This window comes from Oncorhynchus masou, chromosome 18, assembly GCF_036934945.1.
Source record: "Oncorhynchus masou masou isolate Uvic2021 chromosome 18, UVic_Omas_1.1, whole genome shotgun sequence".
Classification (NCBI taxonomy): Eukaryota; Metazoa; Chordata; class Actinopteri; order Salmoniformes; family Salmonidae; genus Oncorhynchus; species Oncorhynchus masou.
This window is the reverse complement of record NC_088229.1, coordinates 28,715,259-28,734,163: the sequence shown is the minus strand read 5'-3', so window position 1 is coordinate 28,734,163 and position 18,905 is coordinate 28,715,259. Positions and strand designations below refer to the sequence as shown.

Sequence of the window (18,905 nt, the reverse complement as noted above, 5' to 3'; positions counted from 1 at the left end):
TAGATATTATCGAATAGATATTTGAAAAACACCTTGAGGATTGATTATAAACAACGTTTACCATGTTTCTGTCGATATTATGGAGCTAATTTGGAATATATTTTGCCGTTTTTGTGACTGCAATTTCCGGGCGATTTCTCAGCCAAACGTGAAGAACAAACGGAGCTATTTCGCCTACAAAAATAATATTTTTGGAAAAAAGGAACATTTGCTATCTAACTGGGAGTCTCCTGCGTGAAAACATCCGAAGCTCATCAAAGGTAAACTATTTAATTTGATTGCTTTTCTGATTTCCGTGACCAAGTTACCTGCTGCTAGCTGGACAAATGCTATGCTATCGATAAACTTACACAAATGCTTGTCTAGCTTTGGCTGACAGGGTGATTAACAAAAGGCTAAGCTGTTTCTCAATATATTTCATTTGGGATTTTCATGAATAGGAATATTTTCTCGGGATATTTATGTCCGTTGCGTTATGCTAATTAGTGTCAGGCAATGATTACGCTCCCGCATGTGGGATGGGGAGTCACCAGAGGTTTTATCAAATCAAATGTTATTTGTCACATACACATGGTTAGCAGATGCTAATGCGAGTGTAGCGAAATGCTTGTGCTTCCAGTTCCGACAATGCAGTAATAACCAACAAGTAATCTAACTAACAATTCCAAAACTAATATCTTATACACAGTGTAAGGGGATAAAGAATATGTACATAAAGATATGAATGAGTGATGCAGTTAGAGTGCACATATTGCAGTTAGAGTGCAGTATGCTGCAATTACTGTGTCCAAAATACCAGTCGACTGCAGTTACTGCATTTCTACTGCTGTTTAAACTGAAATATTTGTGTAAGGGAGATGGTGCAATGTTTCAGTTGATGTCTTGCTGGTCAGAGTGACTGACAGGGCTGACACCCAGGTCTCCTGTGCACCACCAGACTATTTATTTGGTGCTTATATTTGTCCTATTTTACACAAGTGTGTATTAATAAGCATGTATGAATTGGAAATAGTTTTTTTCGAACTAGCTACCTTTGTTACTGGCCCAATGCTCTAACCGCTAGGCTACCTCCCGCCCTTATGTATATAGCATGTGAGGAGTGTGGCATGTGAGGAGCCGAAAGAAAAACCGACCAGTCCTGTCCCCAACTAAGTAAAGAAACACCTACCTCCTTGCAAATGAAAAGACAAAATGAGCAACACTTTGCCATAGAAACCATTGTGTACAGTTCTGGGTCTGGGTTGCTCTTCTTGAAGAGGACATTTTGTACAAGTATGACGGAAGAGCTTTGCCACAAAATGTGCAACATGCTATAGCCTTTGTGACACAAATATTCTACACGACGTACTGCGCCTTTTCAGATATTGGACCCATTTGTTTAGGCCTTCACTAACACATTGACTAATTACATGGTTCCTTCATATTTGCAAAATATTAAAAAACTATTTATTCATCTACACATATGACTTGTTCAAATATCCTCATGCACTAAAAGGAGAAACATTTTAATATGCGGTCTACGTGTCTGAAACAATCTCGTTTCACTCTCCGGACAAGCACACCCCATGTTAGCCCACTAAGCTCAAGCATTAGCTGAATGAGTTTCCAGGTCTCAAGCAAGTGTTACTCATCACGCAAGCGTGGTTCACCAAAGCACCTTGTTACATGAGGTCGCAGACAGGCTGACCAAATCATGACTATGTTATTAGTGCAGAGAGATAACAATCTGTGCAGGACATGAGGATAAAGACATGGAATCCCCCGCAGAAACTGCAGTGGGGTTAAGAGGTGTTGAGAGAGGGGCTTGCATGTGGTCACCACACACCCACGGTAGCCATTTTCTCATAGCATGCAATAAGGCCCGAGAAGGTATGGTACATGGCCAACATACCACAGCTAAGGGCTGTTCTTATACACGACGCAGCGCGGAGTGCCTGGATACAGCCCTTAGCTGTGGTATGTTGGCCATATACCACAAACCCTGAGGTGCCTTATTGCTATTATAAACTGGTTACCAACGTAGTTAGAGCAGTAAAAATATTTTTTTTGTCATACTAGTGGTATACGGGTATGATATACCACAGCTGTCAGCTAATCAGCATTCAGGGCTCGAACCACCCAGTTTATAATGTCTCATATACCACAGCTTCCAGCCAATCAGCATCCAGGACCCAAACTAACCAGTTTATAATGGAGTATAAAGTTGTTATTTATTGCAATATTGAAATGGGGCAACTCCTTGTGGTAATTTACTTCCCCAGGCTGGCTATTTTGTGTCAGAATGCTCACCATAACTTGATGGAGACTTCTGCTTGCTTCTACATCTGCATTGCTTGCTGTTTGGGGTTTTAGGCTGGGTTTCTGTACATCACTTTGAGATATCAGCTGATGTAAGAAGGGCTTTATAAATAAATTTGATGGAGACTAGATTTATTGCAATATTGAGGAAACTCCCTTTGTATCATTAAGGGTAGTCATTTGGTGGTGGCTCACAATAAGTGAAAATCCTCAATTTTTAAGTCTGAATACCAGCAAAAAGGTGCGATGTGTCCACACTCAAAAAGATGTTGCATAAAGCTCACTTCCTAAAAAAATACAAGAAATTGGTCTGAAGACCAAGATGAAGAATTGAGTTCTTGCTCTTGGTTACTGGATTACAGTTTATCCTGGTCCATGGACTATAGTCAGGGTAAAGAACGATAACTTTAAGGTCTAAAATAACGAACTAAGCTGCTCATTAAGACTGCATGGGTTGCGTTCAGTAGAGCCAACCGGGAAAACAGTATGGAAACGGAGGTAGGTTGGTTTACTACTTAAAAAATTTTTTTAACCTTTATTTAACTAGGCAAGTCAGTTAAGAACAAATTCTTATTTTCAATGACGGGCAAGGAACAAAACCTATCCAATAAGAATGCTCCTTTCCTGTCTAAAAGTATTTTCAGCCTTTTGCGTCAAATGACCGTGAATCTGGCTCCAAATTACTGTTACTTTCTAGGTTAACAGTCATGTTTATTCAAGATAATTATGCAAAATGAAGGGAGTGTCCAGCAGCAGGCTCCTTTAAGCCCTTGGGCCTGATTTAATGCGTTAGCCCTGAAAGCTTTGACTCGGGACAAAATAACTACATATACACAGCACACAGTCTTCATCCACCAGCTTCCGCTCTGAGACAGAATATCGTCAGTGTTTCATCTGAAAAAAATTCACAGCATCAGCGTCAGGAGCAACATTCCTCTCATGCCTGATTAAAATAGCATAACATCCTATTTTGCATATATGCTAATCTGCCAATTAAAACCACCTGAAATGCAAATTCATTGACCCAGTCGTTAAAAGAAACATGACTAGCAGCATATGCACCAGTTCCCTCTTACCTCTGACAGTGCATGCTCTGAAATAAATGTGATGATTTATAATCAAGATCTCTGTGTTTAGGCAATATTTCCAAACCGAGCATGACAAAGAGTGAAAAGCATTATGATGCCCGAGACACTCACAAATGCATTCCAGTGCACTTGTCTAGAAAATTCTCACATATAAGCTTGCTTGATGCACATCAAAGGATGAGGGGACAGAGACACAGAGAGAGACACAGAGAAAGACACAGAGAGAGACACAGAGAGAGACACAGAGAGAGACACAGAGAGAGAGAAAGGGGGGGGAGCATAGACTATCAGGCAAACAGAGGCCTCACTCTGTGACATAGTCCTATTCTACTGCCGCTGGCATCCATTCACAAACAGTTCACTGTTGCCTGTTCAAAACTTGCTTTCCTTTATGCCGTTCTCATTAACACCAGCAGCAGAACCATTTCAGTCTTTGGGAGAAACACTTCAGAACTGCACAACACCAATCTCACAGTCCCTATGCTGAATCTGGAATTTGTAGTTGTATAAAAACCGAATAGTGCATCTTGTTCATGATCCAACTGCTTGGGGTGGTAAGATGAAGACCAGTCGTCAATATAAAAATTACACAATATCCAAACAGAAAAAGTGTTTCATGGTGAACACAAAGCTTCACTTTATACATAAAGCGGTCTACAGGCTCTCTCTTTGTAAAGAAGGACCAAGGAGGAACATTTTCCTTCCAATACCCATTTGTATCAACAAACCCACAATATGATGTACCTACAACAGCAAACTACAGCACTAAATGCTAATAATTCACAAAATGTTTTGATGCTAATTTGCCTCATAAAGGTCTCCATTACGTCCTCTGGAGTCTAACTGTACTTTCCGAGTTCTCTTTGGATCAATGAATCCATGACTGACATATGACACCGTCACTGCAGGACAGTCCTAGACTCACCCCTGAGAGTTCATACCAAACCCCCTGCAGTCAGCAGGATTCAGCACCAAGGACCTCATCCCTTTTCAGCTTTTAGTAGCTGGGCAGACGGATTCGGTTTCACTATGCAGTCAGAAAGACACCTTTGGATGAAGTCCATCTGACCTCTACAAGTAATCTAGTTGTATGTAGTCCTATGCAGTTTTACATTAGCCCAGTGGTACAGAGAAATCTAGGATCATGGATTATCCATCATTATTATGGTAACCTAGTAAGTACTGTAGCTATATAGGCCTCATTCTTATGTTAACCTAGTAAGTACTGTAGCTATTTAGGCCTACATGAGGTGGGATGAAATGAAGATAGCTACAAGATGTACCATATATATAAAATGGCACTTGTCCACAAAACCAAGCATGCCAAGAAAGAATATTTGAAGTCATATGTTTAATTTGTTTTGCCAAAAATGATATAGCTATCCCTCCTTAACCTGTACAAAACCTCTACACCGTTAATGTACGAGGACATTCTCTGCTACTCATCTACCAAAGTAATAATGGGTCCCAGTGGGGCTTTGGCCTGAACTATAACTGGGTGGTGAGGCAGACAGAAACAACCTCCCTCTTGGAGATGCTGTCACATATAGCCCATCTCTGTATTGTACTCTATTGGTAAGTAGGTCAACAGCTTGGTAGGACAGTTATGACATAGCAGAACCTTCACAAAGCATCAGTAGTGCTGGAGGAAAATAGCTTTTACAAAGTGCAACCATCTACTAGTTAAAGGAATAGTTCACCCAAAGTACATGTTGGTTTCCTTACCCTGGCTCTCCTAGGTATTGATATCAACAAGAATTTCCCTTTTGAGGAATGATTGGGTGCTTAATTACATTTGTCCATACAACTCTGGACTTCCTTCTTAAAATTATATATTGGAGCCACCACACATGAAAGCAGCCTTGTAGCACTGTAGCATTTATCTAGTGTGATCTTTGGGCTCTGGGGGATATTCGTTAAAAGTGATTAAGCCACTATTCTTAGTTGTTATCGCCGCTCTTCCTAATCCCAGTCCTTAAAACAACTCCTAAATTACTAATAATTTATCATACTGAGTGGGTGGCACACTGCCAATCGACTAACTCTGAATCCCAAATGGCGTCCGATTCCCTTCATAGTGCACTATTTTTCACCAGAACACTATGGGCCCTGGTCAAAAGTAGTGCACTGTAGGGAAGAGGGTGCCATTTGGGACATAGCCTAAATATTTGTCTCGTGTGCACATTTGACGAGTCATGCTAGTGTATAATTGATGAGGCTTGGCTCTTCCCTGAACGAAGAGCGCATTGTGGACACAGTAGGGCTCCCAGATTGAGCTCTGCAAGCTGTAAATTCAAGGGCAAAAAGGGACATATTGTTCAGTAAGGCTCCATACATAGGCCTATTGAGTCCTCCATCTAAAAAATAATAATATATATACATTATATATAAATAAATTCATGAAATACTTATTTTCCACCATAATTTGCAAATAAATTCATTAAAAATCCTACAATGTGATTTTCTGGATTTTAGTTGAAGTGTACCTCTGATGAAACTTACAGGCCTCTCATCTTTTTAAGTGGGAGAACATGCACAATTGGTGGCTGACTAAATACTTTTTTCCCACACACACACACACACACACACACACACACACACACACACACACGAAGACGGATGTTTACATACACATTAGCCAAATACATTTAAACTCAAGTTTTTCACAATTCCTGACATTTAATTCCAGTAAAAAGTCCCTGTCTTAGGTCAGTTAGGATCACCACTTTATTTTAAGAATGTGAAATGTCAGAATAATTGTAGATAAATAATTCTATTTCAGCTTTTATTTCTTTCATCACATTCACAGTGAGTCAGAAGTTTGCATACACTCAATTAGTATTTGGTAGCATTGCCTTAAAATTGTCTAACTTGGGTCAAACGTTTTGGGTAGCCTTCCACAAGCTTCCCACAATAAGTTGGGTGAATTCCTCCTGACAGAGCTGGTGTAACTGACTCAGGTTTGTAGGCCTCCTTGCTCGCACAGGCTTTTTCAGATCTGCCCACAAATTCTCTTTAGGAAGGAGGTCAGAACTTTGTGATGGCCACTTCAATACCTTGACTTTGTTGTCCTTAAGCCATTTTGACACAACCTTGGAAGTATGCTTGGGGTCATTGTCCATTTGGAAGACCCATTTGCTACCAAGCTTTAACTTCCTGACTGATGTCTTGAGATGTTGCTTCAATATTTCCACATCATTTTCTTTCCTCATGATGCCATCTATTTTGTGAAGTGCAGCAGTCCCTCCTGCAGCAAAGCACCCCCACAACATGATGCTGCCTCCCCCATGCTTCACATCTGGGATGGTGTTCTTCGGCTTGCAAGTCTCCCCCTTTTTCCTCCAAACATAACGATGGTCATTACGGCCAAACAGTTCTATTTTTGTTTCATCAGACCAGAGGACATTTCTCCAAAAAGTACGATCTTTGTCGCCATGTGCAGTTGCAAACCGTCGTCTGGCTTTTTATGGTGGTTTTGGAGCAGTGGTTTCTTCCTTACCGAGCGGCCTTTCAGGTTATGTTGTTTTTACTGTGGATATAGATACGTTTGTACCCGTTTCCTCCAGCATCTTCACAAGGTCCGTTGCTGTTGTTCTGGGAAGGACTTGCACTTTTTGCACCATCATCTCTAGGAGACAGAACGCGTCTCCTTCCTGAGTGGTATGACGGATGTGTGGTCCCATGGTGTTTATACTTGGGTACTATTGTTTGTACAGATGAACGTGGTACCTTCAGGCGTTTGGAAATTGCTCCCAAGGATGAACCAGACTGAGGTCTTGGCTGATTTCTTTTGATTTTCCCATGATGTCAAGCAAAGACGGACTGAGTTTGAAGGTAGGCTATGAAATACATCCACAGGTACACGTCCAATTGACTCAAATGATGTCAATTAGTCTATCAGAAGCTTCTAAAGCCATGACATCATTTTCTGGAATTTTCCAAGCTGTTTAAAGGCACAGTCAGTTGAAATAAATAAATTAGGCCCTAACCTATGGATTTCACATGACTGGGCAGGGGTGCAGCCATGGGTGGGCCTTGGAGGGCACAGGCCCACCTACTTGGCAGCCAGGCCCACCCACTGGGGAGCCAGGCCCAGCCAATCAGAACAAGTTTTTCCCCTTAAAAAGGGCTTTATTACAGTCAGACGATCCTGCAGGTGAAGAAGCCGGATGTGGAGGTCCTGACAAATGATCTAAAATGACAATAGAGGCAGCTTTTGGTAGAGAAATTACCATTCAATTATCTGGCAACAGCTCTGATGGACATTCCTGCAGTCAGCATGACAATTGCACACTCCCTCAAAACTTGAAACATCTGTAACATTATGTTGTGTGTCAAAACTGCACATTTTAGAGTGGCCTTTTATTGTCCCCTGAACAAGGTGCACCTGTGTAATGACCATGCTGTTTAATCAGCTTCTTGATATGGCACACTTGTCAGGTTGATGGATTATCTAGGCAAAGGAGAAACGCTCACCAACAGGGATGTAAAGAAATGTGGGTACAAATGTCAAGAGAAATAAGCTTTTTCTGCATATTTAACATTTTGGGGTTTTTCCAAATGTATTTTTCATGAAACCAACACTTTACATGTTGCTTTTATATTCATGTTGAGTGATGTTGGCCCATGTTGACTCCAATGCTTTCCACAGTTGTGTCAAGTTGGCTGGATGGCCTTTGGGTGGTGAACCGTTCTTGATACACACAGGAAACTGTCCGGGGGTATCATCGGATGGGGCCACAGTGTCTCCTGACCCCTCCTGTCTCAGCCTCCAGTATTTATGCTGCAGTAGTTTGTGTCGGGGGGCTAGGGTCAGTTTGTTATATCTGGAGAATGTCTCCTGTCTTATCCGGTATCCTGCGTGAGTTTAAGTATGCTCTCTCTAATTCTCTCTTTCGGAGGACCTGAGCCCTAGGACCATGCCTCAGGACTACCTGGCATGATGACTCCTTGCTGTCCCCAGTCCACCTGGCCGTGCTCCTGCTTCAACTGTTCTGCCTGCGGCTATGGAATCCTGACCTGTTCACTGGACGTGCTACCTGTCCCAGACCTATTATTTGACCATGCTGGTCATTTATGAACATTTGAACATCTTGGCCATGTTCTGTTATAATCTCCACCCAGCACAGCCAGAAGAGGACTGGCCACCCCTCATAGCCTGGTTCCTCTCTAGGTTTCTTCCTAGGTTTTGGCCTTTCTAGGGAGTTTTTCCTAGCCAATGTGCTTCAACACCTGCATTACTTGCTGTTTGGGGTTTTAGGCTGAGTTTCTGTACAGCACTTTGAGATATCAGCTGATGTACGAAAGGCTATATAAATACATTTAATTTAATTGAGTATTTTAAAAAATCCAGCAGTGTTGCAGTTCTTGACACACCCAAACCGGTGCACCTGGCACCTACCACCATACCCCACACCTAAATCTTTTGTCTTACCCATTCACCCTTAGTGCAACACATACACAATCCACGTCTCAAGGCTTAAAAATACTTATTTAACCCATCTTCTCCTCTTCATCAATAAGGGATCATAGCTTTCACCTGGATTCATCTGGTCAGTTTATGTCATGGAAAGAGCAGGTGTGTCTAATGTTTTGTGCACTCAGTGTATATATTTGTTTAATTTTGGCAACACCACTGCAGTTGACCAAGACTTTGAATACCACTAGTCTAGTACAATGCTGCTTCCCAATACATCACATAAACCAGCTTATCTTTCACAATAGTTCAGTCCATAAGATCACTACTCTCCAGCAAACAGCAACCACCCAGACAGAGGGAGATAAGATTCTATTATTTCAGGTACGGTTTCACAGGCAAGTTTCTCTGGTTGCCACTGCTGGCCTGAGGCAATAATAAAATGTGGATAAACTAGGCCCAAGACCCAGCAGGGTCACGGAAGGACAGCAAGGGCTTTCAAGGCTCCAGTCACAGCCGTTTTGAGATTCAGCCTGGAAGGCAACTGATAAGTCTGGTCGAATCAAGTACAGGCACCAGCAGGCAGTGACATCCATCAACCAACCAACCAAGTCCTTATTTCTATTGACTTGGCTCCCTCTTGTGTTGATGTGTGTATCGGCAAGAGCGAGAGAGGCTCCATAACATCTTGTGCCTTGCTGAGCGACTCATGTACAGTGGATATTACTTTATTCCATCAATTAAGTGTCTACAAACAATTTCCCCAAATGTGTGCTTGGCAGGGAATAATGACACCTGAGTCACTGACAGCTCCACCCAGACAGCCTGTTGGTCTGGTGAGTAATCCACCAGGGTTGGTAGACCAGAGCACAAGGGTGTGTTCATTAAGGTGAAACGTTTACAACAATGCAGATAAAAATGTAACCAAACAGAAATTCCAGTTCCACGTGATAGAAAATAATTATGTAGAACAGATTTTATTGTCTATCTGCTGTGTGTATGGGTGTGGCCCTTACCCTGGTCTATGTTGTGCTGTGGTAGCTGGCTCATCTGAGCGTTGACCACGCCTGCGTAATTCCGTAGAAACGCCTCCTCACTCGGCGTCAGCTGAGAAACAATTCATTAATAACGTATTAAAAAATTATATATATATTAGTCATTTTTTACCCCCCCCCCTTTCTCCCCAATCTTGTCTCATTGCTGCAATTCCCCAACGGGCTCGGGAGAGGAAAAGGTAGTGTCTAGAGGTCGACCGATTAATCGGAATGGCCGATTTCAAGTTTTCAGAACAATTGGAAATGGGTATTTTTGGACGATTTGCCGTTTATTTTTATTTTATTTTTTTATACCTTTATTTAACTAGGCAAGTCAGTTAAGAACACATTCTTATTTTCAATGACGGCCAAGAAACGGTGGGTTAACTGCCTTGTTCAGGGGCAGAACGACAGATTTTCACCTTGTCAGCTCGGGGATCCAATCTTGCAACCTTACAGTTAACTAATCAAACGCAATAACAATCTGCCCCTCTCTCGTTGCACTCCACAAGGAGTCTGCCTGTTACGTGAATGCAGTAAGCCAAGGTAAGTTGCTAGCTAGCATTAAACTTATCTTATAAAAAACAATCAATCATAATCACTAGTTAACTACACATGGTTGATGATATTATTAGATATTATCTAGCGTGTCCTGCGTTGCATATAATCTGACTGAGCATACAAGTATCTGACTGAGTGGTGGTAGGCAGACGCAGGTGCGTATAAACATGAATTCAAACAGCATGTGCGTCAAGCATTGCGCTGTTTAAGACTTCAAGCCTATCAACTCCCGAGATGAGGCTGGTGTAACCGAAGTGAAATGGCTAGCTAGCTCCTCCCTGGGCTCAAACCAGCAACACAACGACAACAGCCACCATCGAAGCAGCGTTACCCATGCTCTGAGCCTTCTAGTAGTTGTTCCTCTTGCTCTGCATGGGTAACGCTGCTTCGATGGTGGCTGTTGTCGTTGTGTTGCTGGTTCGAGCCCAGGGAGGAGCGAGGAGAGGGATGGAAGCTATACTGTTACACTGGCAATACTAAAGAGCCTATAAGAACATCCAATAGACAAAGGTTAATGAAATACAAATGGTATAGAGGGAAATAGTCCTATAATAACTACAACCTAAATCTTCTTACCTGGGAATATTTAAGACTCATGTTAAAAGGAACCACCAGCTTTCATATGTTCTCATGTTCTGAGCAAGGAACTGAAACGTTAGCTTTCTTACATGGCACCACATATTCCACTTTTACTTTCTTCTCCAACACTTTGCTTTTGCATTATTTAAACCAAATTGAACATGTTTCATTATTTACTTGAGGCTAAATTGATTTTATTGATGTATTATATTAAGCTAAAATAAGTGTTAATTCAGTATTGTTGTAATTGTCATTATTACAAATAAATAAAAATCGACCGATTAAATCGCTATCGGCATTTTTGGTCCTCCAATAATCGGTATCGGCGTTGAAAAATCATAGACGGTCGAACTCTAGTAGAGTCATGCATCCTCCGAAACATGAGCCGCCTAAACTCGCTTCTTTACACCCACTCGCTTAACCTGGAAGCCACCTGCACCAATGTGTTGGAGGAAACACTGCCTGCAGGATGACCAAAGTCATCCTGCAGGCGCCCGGCCTGCCACAAGAAGTCACTAGAGCGTGATGAGCCAAGTAAAGCTCCCCCGGACAAACCCTCCCCTGGCCCGGATGACGCTGGGCCGATTGTACGCCGCCCTAAGGGACTCCCGGTCACGGCTGGTAATGACACAGCCTGAGATCAAACCTCAGACTGTAGTGACGCCGCACATAAAAATGAATCAATTATTTACAATTATTTATAGCTTTGAAATTGATAATGCACCAAATATCTATGCTTCTAATACAATATATGGGTATACGTACATTTGATCCCATCTTCTTCAGCATGAGCAGGACCCGCACCTTTTGCTGGACGTACATCTCTTCAGGAGACTTCCCTGGGGCCTCCTCACGGTTCATCCCCCCTGCTCCTGTAGCTCTGAGACACAAAATACATTTTTAGAAAGTGAAAGGCATCCTCCAGCTATTTTTTAAACTTTCCTGTTGAAAAGCAATATCCCAAGTATAAATAGAGTAATGTAAACTCACTTAATAGTGTTTTCTTAGAAAGCTGCAAACTAGAAGGAGTAGTTAATTCAAGGAGTTGTAATGCCGACCCCCATATTTAAAACCACTGAGAGCGGGTCAATGATGATGCTAAAAGTCGAGGCCTATCATGGGCTAACGCTGAATCCCAACTGACACTTTATGCCCTACATAGTGCACTATGTAGGGAATAGGGTTCCATTTAGGATGCATACTAAGTCAGTGCAGGTTGGTACATCTCAGTAGAAACAGCTCTCATTAATATTGCATGGGAGTTTTCACAGCGCTCCCTTTCTCGCCCCTGCTTGCTCCCTCCATCTCTCCCTCTGTTACTAATGACCTATTTTCACAGTCAATATGCGGAGAGATGGGAAGGGAACAGAGGCGATAAAAAGCCCTTCCATTGCTAATGCAAATGACAGAAGGGATAGGTTCCTTTGTGACAGGCTGCTGCCGATCACAATATTTGTTTTTGTCGAATTTGATTTCTTTCTCGTGGTGCACCAATAAATATTTCCATATTTTCCCAAAAAAGCCTAAAGCTGTTTTCTACAAAGTGGAATACTGAAAAGTAAAAAGTTGGATAACCAAGAAGAGAAAGATTAATCCTTTACAAATAAATTCCCTGGGGCTGGGTATCACAGGAGAATCCTATGGGAGACACAGTCTGATAGGGTTTCTTTCACATTTGTCGGGCCTCTTCCTATACAAAGGGCTGCTAACACATGTTGACAGGCTGTTTGATTTAATCGAAAAGCTGGATCAGCCCCCTTTTTTAGAAGGATGCTGCTACTGCCGTTAGCTGGGGTGTCATTGAGGGGGACAGACAGACATTGGCAACAAAAAAAACATTGGTCACCTGACCTTAGTTGTATGTGGATCATTTCTACACGGTGGGTTGATTTTATACTCTCTTAGCTGCATGCTGCAAGCAAGCAAAAGGCCTACAGAAATAAAAATTAATGTAGGCAATGGGTTAACTGCCTTGTTCAGGGGCAGAATGACAGATTTTTACATTTTTTACATTATAAGCTTGGGGATTCGATCAAGCAACCTTTCGGTTACTGGCCCAACGCTCTAACCACTAGGCGACCTACACACTAAAAACCCAAGATATCTATGATGCAGTGCAACATAAACAAAAGGTTTCAATAGAAGCTCTTCATATTGACAGAGAGAGGTGGATAGACAGAGAGCCTGCTTTTTACAGGACTCAAAGTGAGAAGAACATTAAAGACGTACACGTTTGGGAAAAATGGGGTTGGGATGGTAGCTCAGAGCCTTAGTGGTGATACTTTTGATCAAATGTCCCTCCCTTGCCCCCCTCCCCACAAATGGGTCAGCCAGGACTCTGGGAAGGCAGAGGCCTAACAGCCGACGACGCGTAATGCATGATAATAACACAGACAGCAATATGTCAAATCAAATCAAAGTTTATTGGTCGCATACGCAGATGTTATATAAAATAGCTCCAACAGTGCAGTAATACCTAGCAAAAAAACACATACATAATTCAGAAAAAGAAATAAGTTATATATGATGAGCCATGAATCGAATACAGTATGTATATACACTGAACAAAAATATAAATGCAACAATTTCAAAAAACGTACTGAGTTACAGTTAACAAGGAAATCAGTCAATTTAAATAAATAAATTAGGCCCTAATCTATGGATTTCACATGACTGGGCAGGGGCTTTATTACAGACAGAAATACTCCTCAGCTTGATATGCTACACCTGTCAGGCGGATGGATTATCGTAGCAAAGGAGAAATGCTCACGAACAGGAGTGTAAACAAATTTGAGCAATTTTTGCGGGGGGGAAATAAGCTTTTGGTGTATGTTGGGGATCTGTTTTTTTGGCTCATGAAACATGGGACCAACACTTTATATGTTGCATTTATATTTTTGTTCAGTGTACATATAAAGTGGGTTAAATAGTATGTAAACATTATTACTGACCAGTGTTCAATGACTTTGCATACACAGGGCAGTAGTCTATGGTGCAGGGTAGAGAACCGGGTGGTAGCCGGATAGAACAGTGACTAAGGTTCAGGGCAAGGTACTGGGAGGAGGTTGGTTAGTGGTGACTTAACAGTCTGATGGCCTGGAGATAAAATCTGCTTCTCAGTCTCTTGGTCCCAGCTTTGATGCATATTCAATGTAGCGGATGGCAGGTAGCCTAGTGTTTAGAGCATTGGACAAGTAACCGACAGGTTGCAAGATCGAATCCCCGTGCTGAACAGGGCAGCTAACCCACTGTTCCTAGGACGTCATTGAAAATAAGAATTTGTAACTGACTTGCCTAGTTAAAACTTGTAGTGTCACTGACTTCTAGATGGTCAGGTGGCTGAGGTCCTTGATGGCCTTCCTGTGACACTGGGCGCTGTAGAATTCCTGGAGGGCAGAGAGTGGGCTGACTGCACCACCCTCTGGAGAGCCCTGTGGTTGCGGGCAGTGCAGTTGCCGTACCAGGCAGTGATAGGCTGACAGGATTCTCTCATAGGTGCATCGGTAGAAGCTTGTGAGGGTCTTGGGGGCCAAATCAATTTTTTTCAGACTGAGGTTGAAAAGGCACTGTTCTACGCTGTCTGTGTGAAAGGACCATTTCAGGAAGTCAGTGATGTGCACGCTGAGGAACCTGAAGCTTTTGACCCTCTCCACTGCGGCCCCGTCGATGTGGATGGGGGCGTGTTCTCTCTGCTGTGTCCTGTAGTCCACAATCAACCTTTTGTTTTGTTGACGTTGAGATTATTTTCCTGGCTCCACCCCGCCAGGGCTCTCACCTCCTCCCTGTAGGCTGTCCCACTGTTGTTGATAATCAGGCCTACCACTGTTGTGTCGTCAGCAAACTTGATGATTGAGTTGAAGACGTACGTGGCCACACAGTCATGGGAGAACAGGGAGTACAGGAAGGGGCTAAGTACACACCCCTATGGGGCCCGTGTTGAGGATCAGCGTGGCGGAGGTGTTTTTGTTGCTTACTTTCACCACATGGGGGCGGCCCTTCAAGAAGTCCAAGACCCAGTTACACAGGGAGCTTGAGGGCACTATGGTGTTGAAGGCTGAGCTGTAGTCAGAGCATTCTTACATACGTATTTCTCTTCTCCAGAAGGAATAGGGAAGTGTGCAGTGCAATGGCGATTGCGTCGTCCGTTGATCTGGGGCGATATATTTAATTGTAGTGGGTCAAGGGTGTCGGGTAAGGTGGAGGTGATATTGTCCTTAACTAGCCTTAAAAAAGCACTTCATGATGACAGAAGTGAGTTCTACGGGGCGATAGTCATTTAGTTCAGTTACCTTCGGTTTCTTTGATACAGGAACAATGGTGGAAATCTTTAAGTAATTGGGATACGGAGAGATTGAATATGTCTGTAACCACTCCAGCCAGCTGGTTTGCACATGCTGTCTGAGACAGCAACCTTGCGAGGGTTAACACGCTTAAATGACTTACTCACTTCAGCCACGAAGCATGAGCGTCCGGGACCTGCATCGGCGGATTCATGTTTTTTTCTCCCTCGAAGCAGGCGAAGAGGGTGTTTAGTTCGTCCGGAAGCAAGGCTATGGTGACCGCGACATGGCTGTCGTTCCCTTTATAATCTGTAATTGTCTGGAGCCTTTAAAAAAAAATAAAAGGAGAGCCGCACACACTAGGAGCTCAGATGCAAAAATGCAGTGTCCAAGCTGTCTTCATCAGGGTATAATGACAAACACTGCGGGGTGACTCATTTATAGTGTCAAAAGACACACACAGGTGTCTAATCATGGCCGGGTGTGGCCTGATATCATTAGTTAATTGTCATATGTTAAAATAGCATACAAAAAAACAGTCAAAACTGTTCGCTGCTCTGGCCCCCCAATGGTGGAACAAACTCCCTCACGACGCCAGGACAGCGGAGTCAATCACCACCTTCCGGAGACACCTGAAACCCCACCTCTTCAAGGAATACCTAGGATAGGATAAGTAATCCTTCTCACCCCCCCCCCCCCTTAATGATTTAGATGCACTATTGTAAAGTGGCTGTTCCACTGGATGTCAGAAGGTGAATTCACCAATTTGTAAGTCGCTCTGGATAAGAGCGTCTGCTAAATGACTTAAAAATGTAATGTAAATGTAATAAATGGATAGATAGAGTACGATCATAGATACAATTTGGCTACATAAGCCTACAAACATTTACAATAGCAAAATCACAATAATCACAAGAATGGCTTCCGATAAAAGTCTACGTTGAGAGGGTCTGTGAGATTTCAAAACCATAACTAGAGACTGTCAACAAATACAATAAAGATTTACTGATTGAGTGAGTTCATAAGTTTACTCAGCACTATCAACACTTTTATAAGCCATAAAATACATGTTCTCCCTACTTCCACTTGTGCTACAACCAGCACTGCAGCTACAATGAATGAGTATGAAAGTGTATTGATAGGCTTACGTTGTTATTATTGGCGGCTTGGGACTTTTGGCATGAGGCAGAAATAATGAGGTGCGACTCGAGTTACGCCGTCAGCTGGAAGACAATGTCCCCTTGCTGCTAATTGTCAGTGGAGGAAAGGTAGAGTGAAGGGATGCTGAGAAGTGGACCCTCAGTCTGCTGTTCTCACCTTCCTCTGAGACAGACCATCAGATGCAGGCATCAGTCCAGAAAAAAATATATAAATGCTAGTTATTTAAATGTATGATCACTCAGCTGTTTCTCAAGTAATACAACAACTGATCTATTACCGGTGTAACCATATAGCCTAACTCACTTTTTGAAATTAAAATTTTAAAATAGAGGTCTGAGAAGAACAATGAATTGTAATTCAAGCAAAGCCAATGTGATGACAATGTATTGGGCGTATAGCCTACTTTAACAAACCCCATTGCTATAGTAATGTTTTAATAGGTTAATGTTAACTGGTTCCTTGATCTGATCTATAGGCTATGCTTTAAAGTAGCCTACTTATTTTTTTTTTTTTTTTAACATTTATTTAACTTATTAGAATCCCCCCCAAAATGCATTTTGTTTAAAAGTAATAACTAGTGAAGGCTATTGGTAAAAGCAGCTGCGAGATATGCTTTTTCTCTGTGACCAAAACAAGACATTGTGCACATTAAACTGAGATAAAGTTGTAGGTTACACTGGCAAGTAAAGAATATTGGCCAGGGTACATTTAATTATAAATCTGATCATTGCACATTGGGGAGATGTGGGAAGCTAAAAGGCTAACTCTTTTGCTGTTTTTAGCTAGCTAGCAAGCTGCTAGCGGTGTAGCCTACAGCAAACTGGCAGGCACAAAACGAGGTAATATAAAACAAACATTCATTTTGTAACTACACTGAACAAAATCAATTTCTAATTTACAGTTCATATATGGAAAAGAGAAAATTGAAATAAATTCATTAGGCCCTAATCTATGGATTTCACATGACTGGGAATACAGATATACATCTGTTGGTCACAGAGCAAGTAAGGGCGTGGATCAGAAAACCAGCCAGTGCCTGGTGTGACCACCATTTGCCTCATGTAGTGTGACATCTCCTTAGCATTGAGTTGATCTGGCTGTTGATTGTGGCCTGTGTAATGTTGTCCCACTCCTCTTCAAAGGCTGTGCGAAGTTGCTGGTTATTGGCGGAAACTGGAACACGTGGTTGTACACGTCAATCCAGAGTATCCCAAACATGCTCAATGGGTGACATGTCTGGTGAGTACACAGGCCATTGAAGAACTGGGCCATTTTCTAGAACTGTGTACAGATCCTTGCAACATGAGGCCATGCATTATCATGATGAAACATTAGGCGATAAAATCATGATATCTCTATGCCTTCAACTTGCCATCGATAAAATGTAATTGTGTTCGTTATCCGTAGCTTATGCCTGCCCATACCATAACCCCACCATGGGGCACTCTGTTCACAACGTTGACAATAGCACACCGCTCGCCCACACGACACCATACACTGTCTGCTATCTACCCGCTATCTACCCTATAGAACAGGGATGTGACATTTGAAGTGAGACATCGGTAGCATTGTGTTGTGACAAAACAGAACATTTTAGAGTGGCCTTTTGTCCCCAGCTCAAGGTGCACCTGTGTAATGAGCATGCTGTTTAAATAAGCTTACTGATGTGCTACAAGCGTCAGGTGGGTGGATTATCTTGGCAAAGGAAAAATGTTCACTAACAGGGATGTAAACAAATTTGTGCACAAAATCATATGGGAAATTTCAGGGAACGTTTATTTCAGTTTATTAAACATGGGACCAACACTTTACATGTGTATATATCGTTGTTCAGTATATTATTAAAATATGCAGTTGGTTTTCATTGAAATGAGCTAACAATGGCGCTGTTTTAAATGGGATTCTTCTTTGCTTTTACCACAAACATTAAGAAAACAACAAGAAAATCTCCGCTAGCAGATACCCATAGACTGTTCATCTGACTCTGGGGGAAGTAGATAAAGGGCCTCATTTAAAAAATCCTGATGCATCCCTTTAATGGACAGGCTAATTCTGTGGTAAATGAACACTGATCCACAAGGGGTGCTCAGAGCAACGGGGTTAATAACCCAGCCAGACACAATCAAACGCTGCTTTAGGCCCAAACTAATCCTTGTCTCTGACTCAGTTTGGGCTCTTGTCAGTGTTGCCATGTTTTGCAGCACGGAGCAGGCAGGCACTCCAGGAGGCTAGCTGTCTGAGACTTACTGGGCAGCGCTGTTAAATCTCAGCTTAATATCAGGGATCCTAACAACAATAACAGTAGTTTGCGTCTCAAATGGCACCTTATTTCCTATATAGTGCACTACAGGGACGTGACATTTGAAATAAGTCGCTACAAGCAGAGCCGCCTAAATGCGTCATAAACAGAGGAAATGCTTCAAGATCCATTTGCGATCATCCACCAAGCATCTTCTGCATGCATGCGTGACTGAGTTTGTGTGAGAGA

At 42.3% G+C, this 18,905-nt stretch overlaps 1 protein-coding gene across 1 annotated transcript in view; it reads right to left on the bottom strand.

Annotated features, from left to right (window-relative positions):
* The window catches only part of ctnnbip1 (catenin, beta interacting protein 1), a 32,489-nt gene that overhangs the window by 9,509 nt on the left and 4,075 nt on the right, over window positions 1–18,905 (bottom strand). Inside the window, exons 2-3 of the mRNA XM_064922875.1 lie at window positions 11,742–11,856; window positions 9,819–9,909 (exon numbers count right to left, since the gene is read on the bottom strand). Of these exons, the coding sequence (XP_064778947.1) occupies window positions 9,819–9,909; window positions 11,742–11,837 (187 nt within the window). The 5' untranslated portion in view covers window positions 11,838–11,856. The remainder of the gene's footprint in view (window positions 1–9,818; window positions 9,910–11,741; window positions 11,857–18,905) is intronic.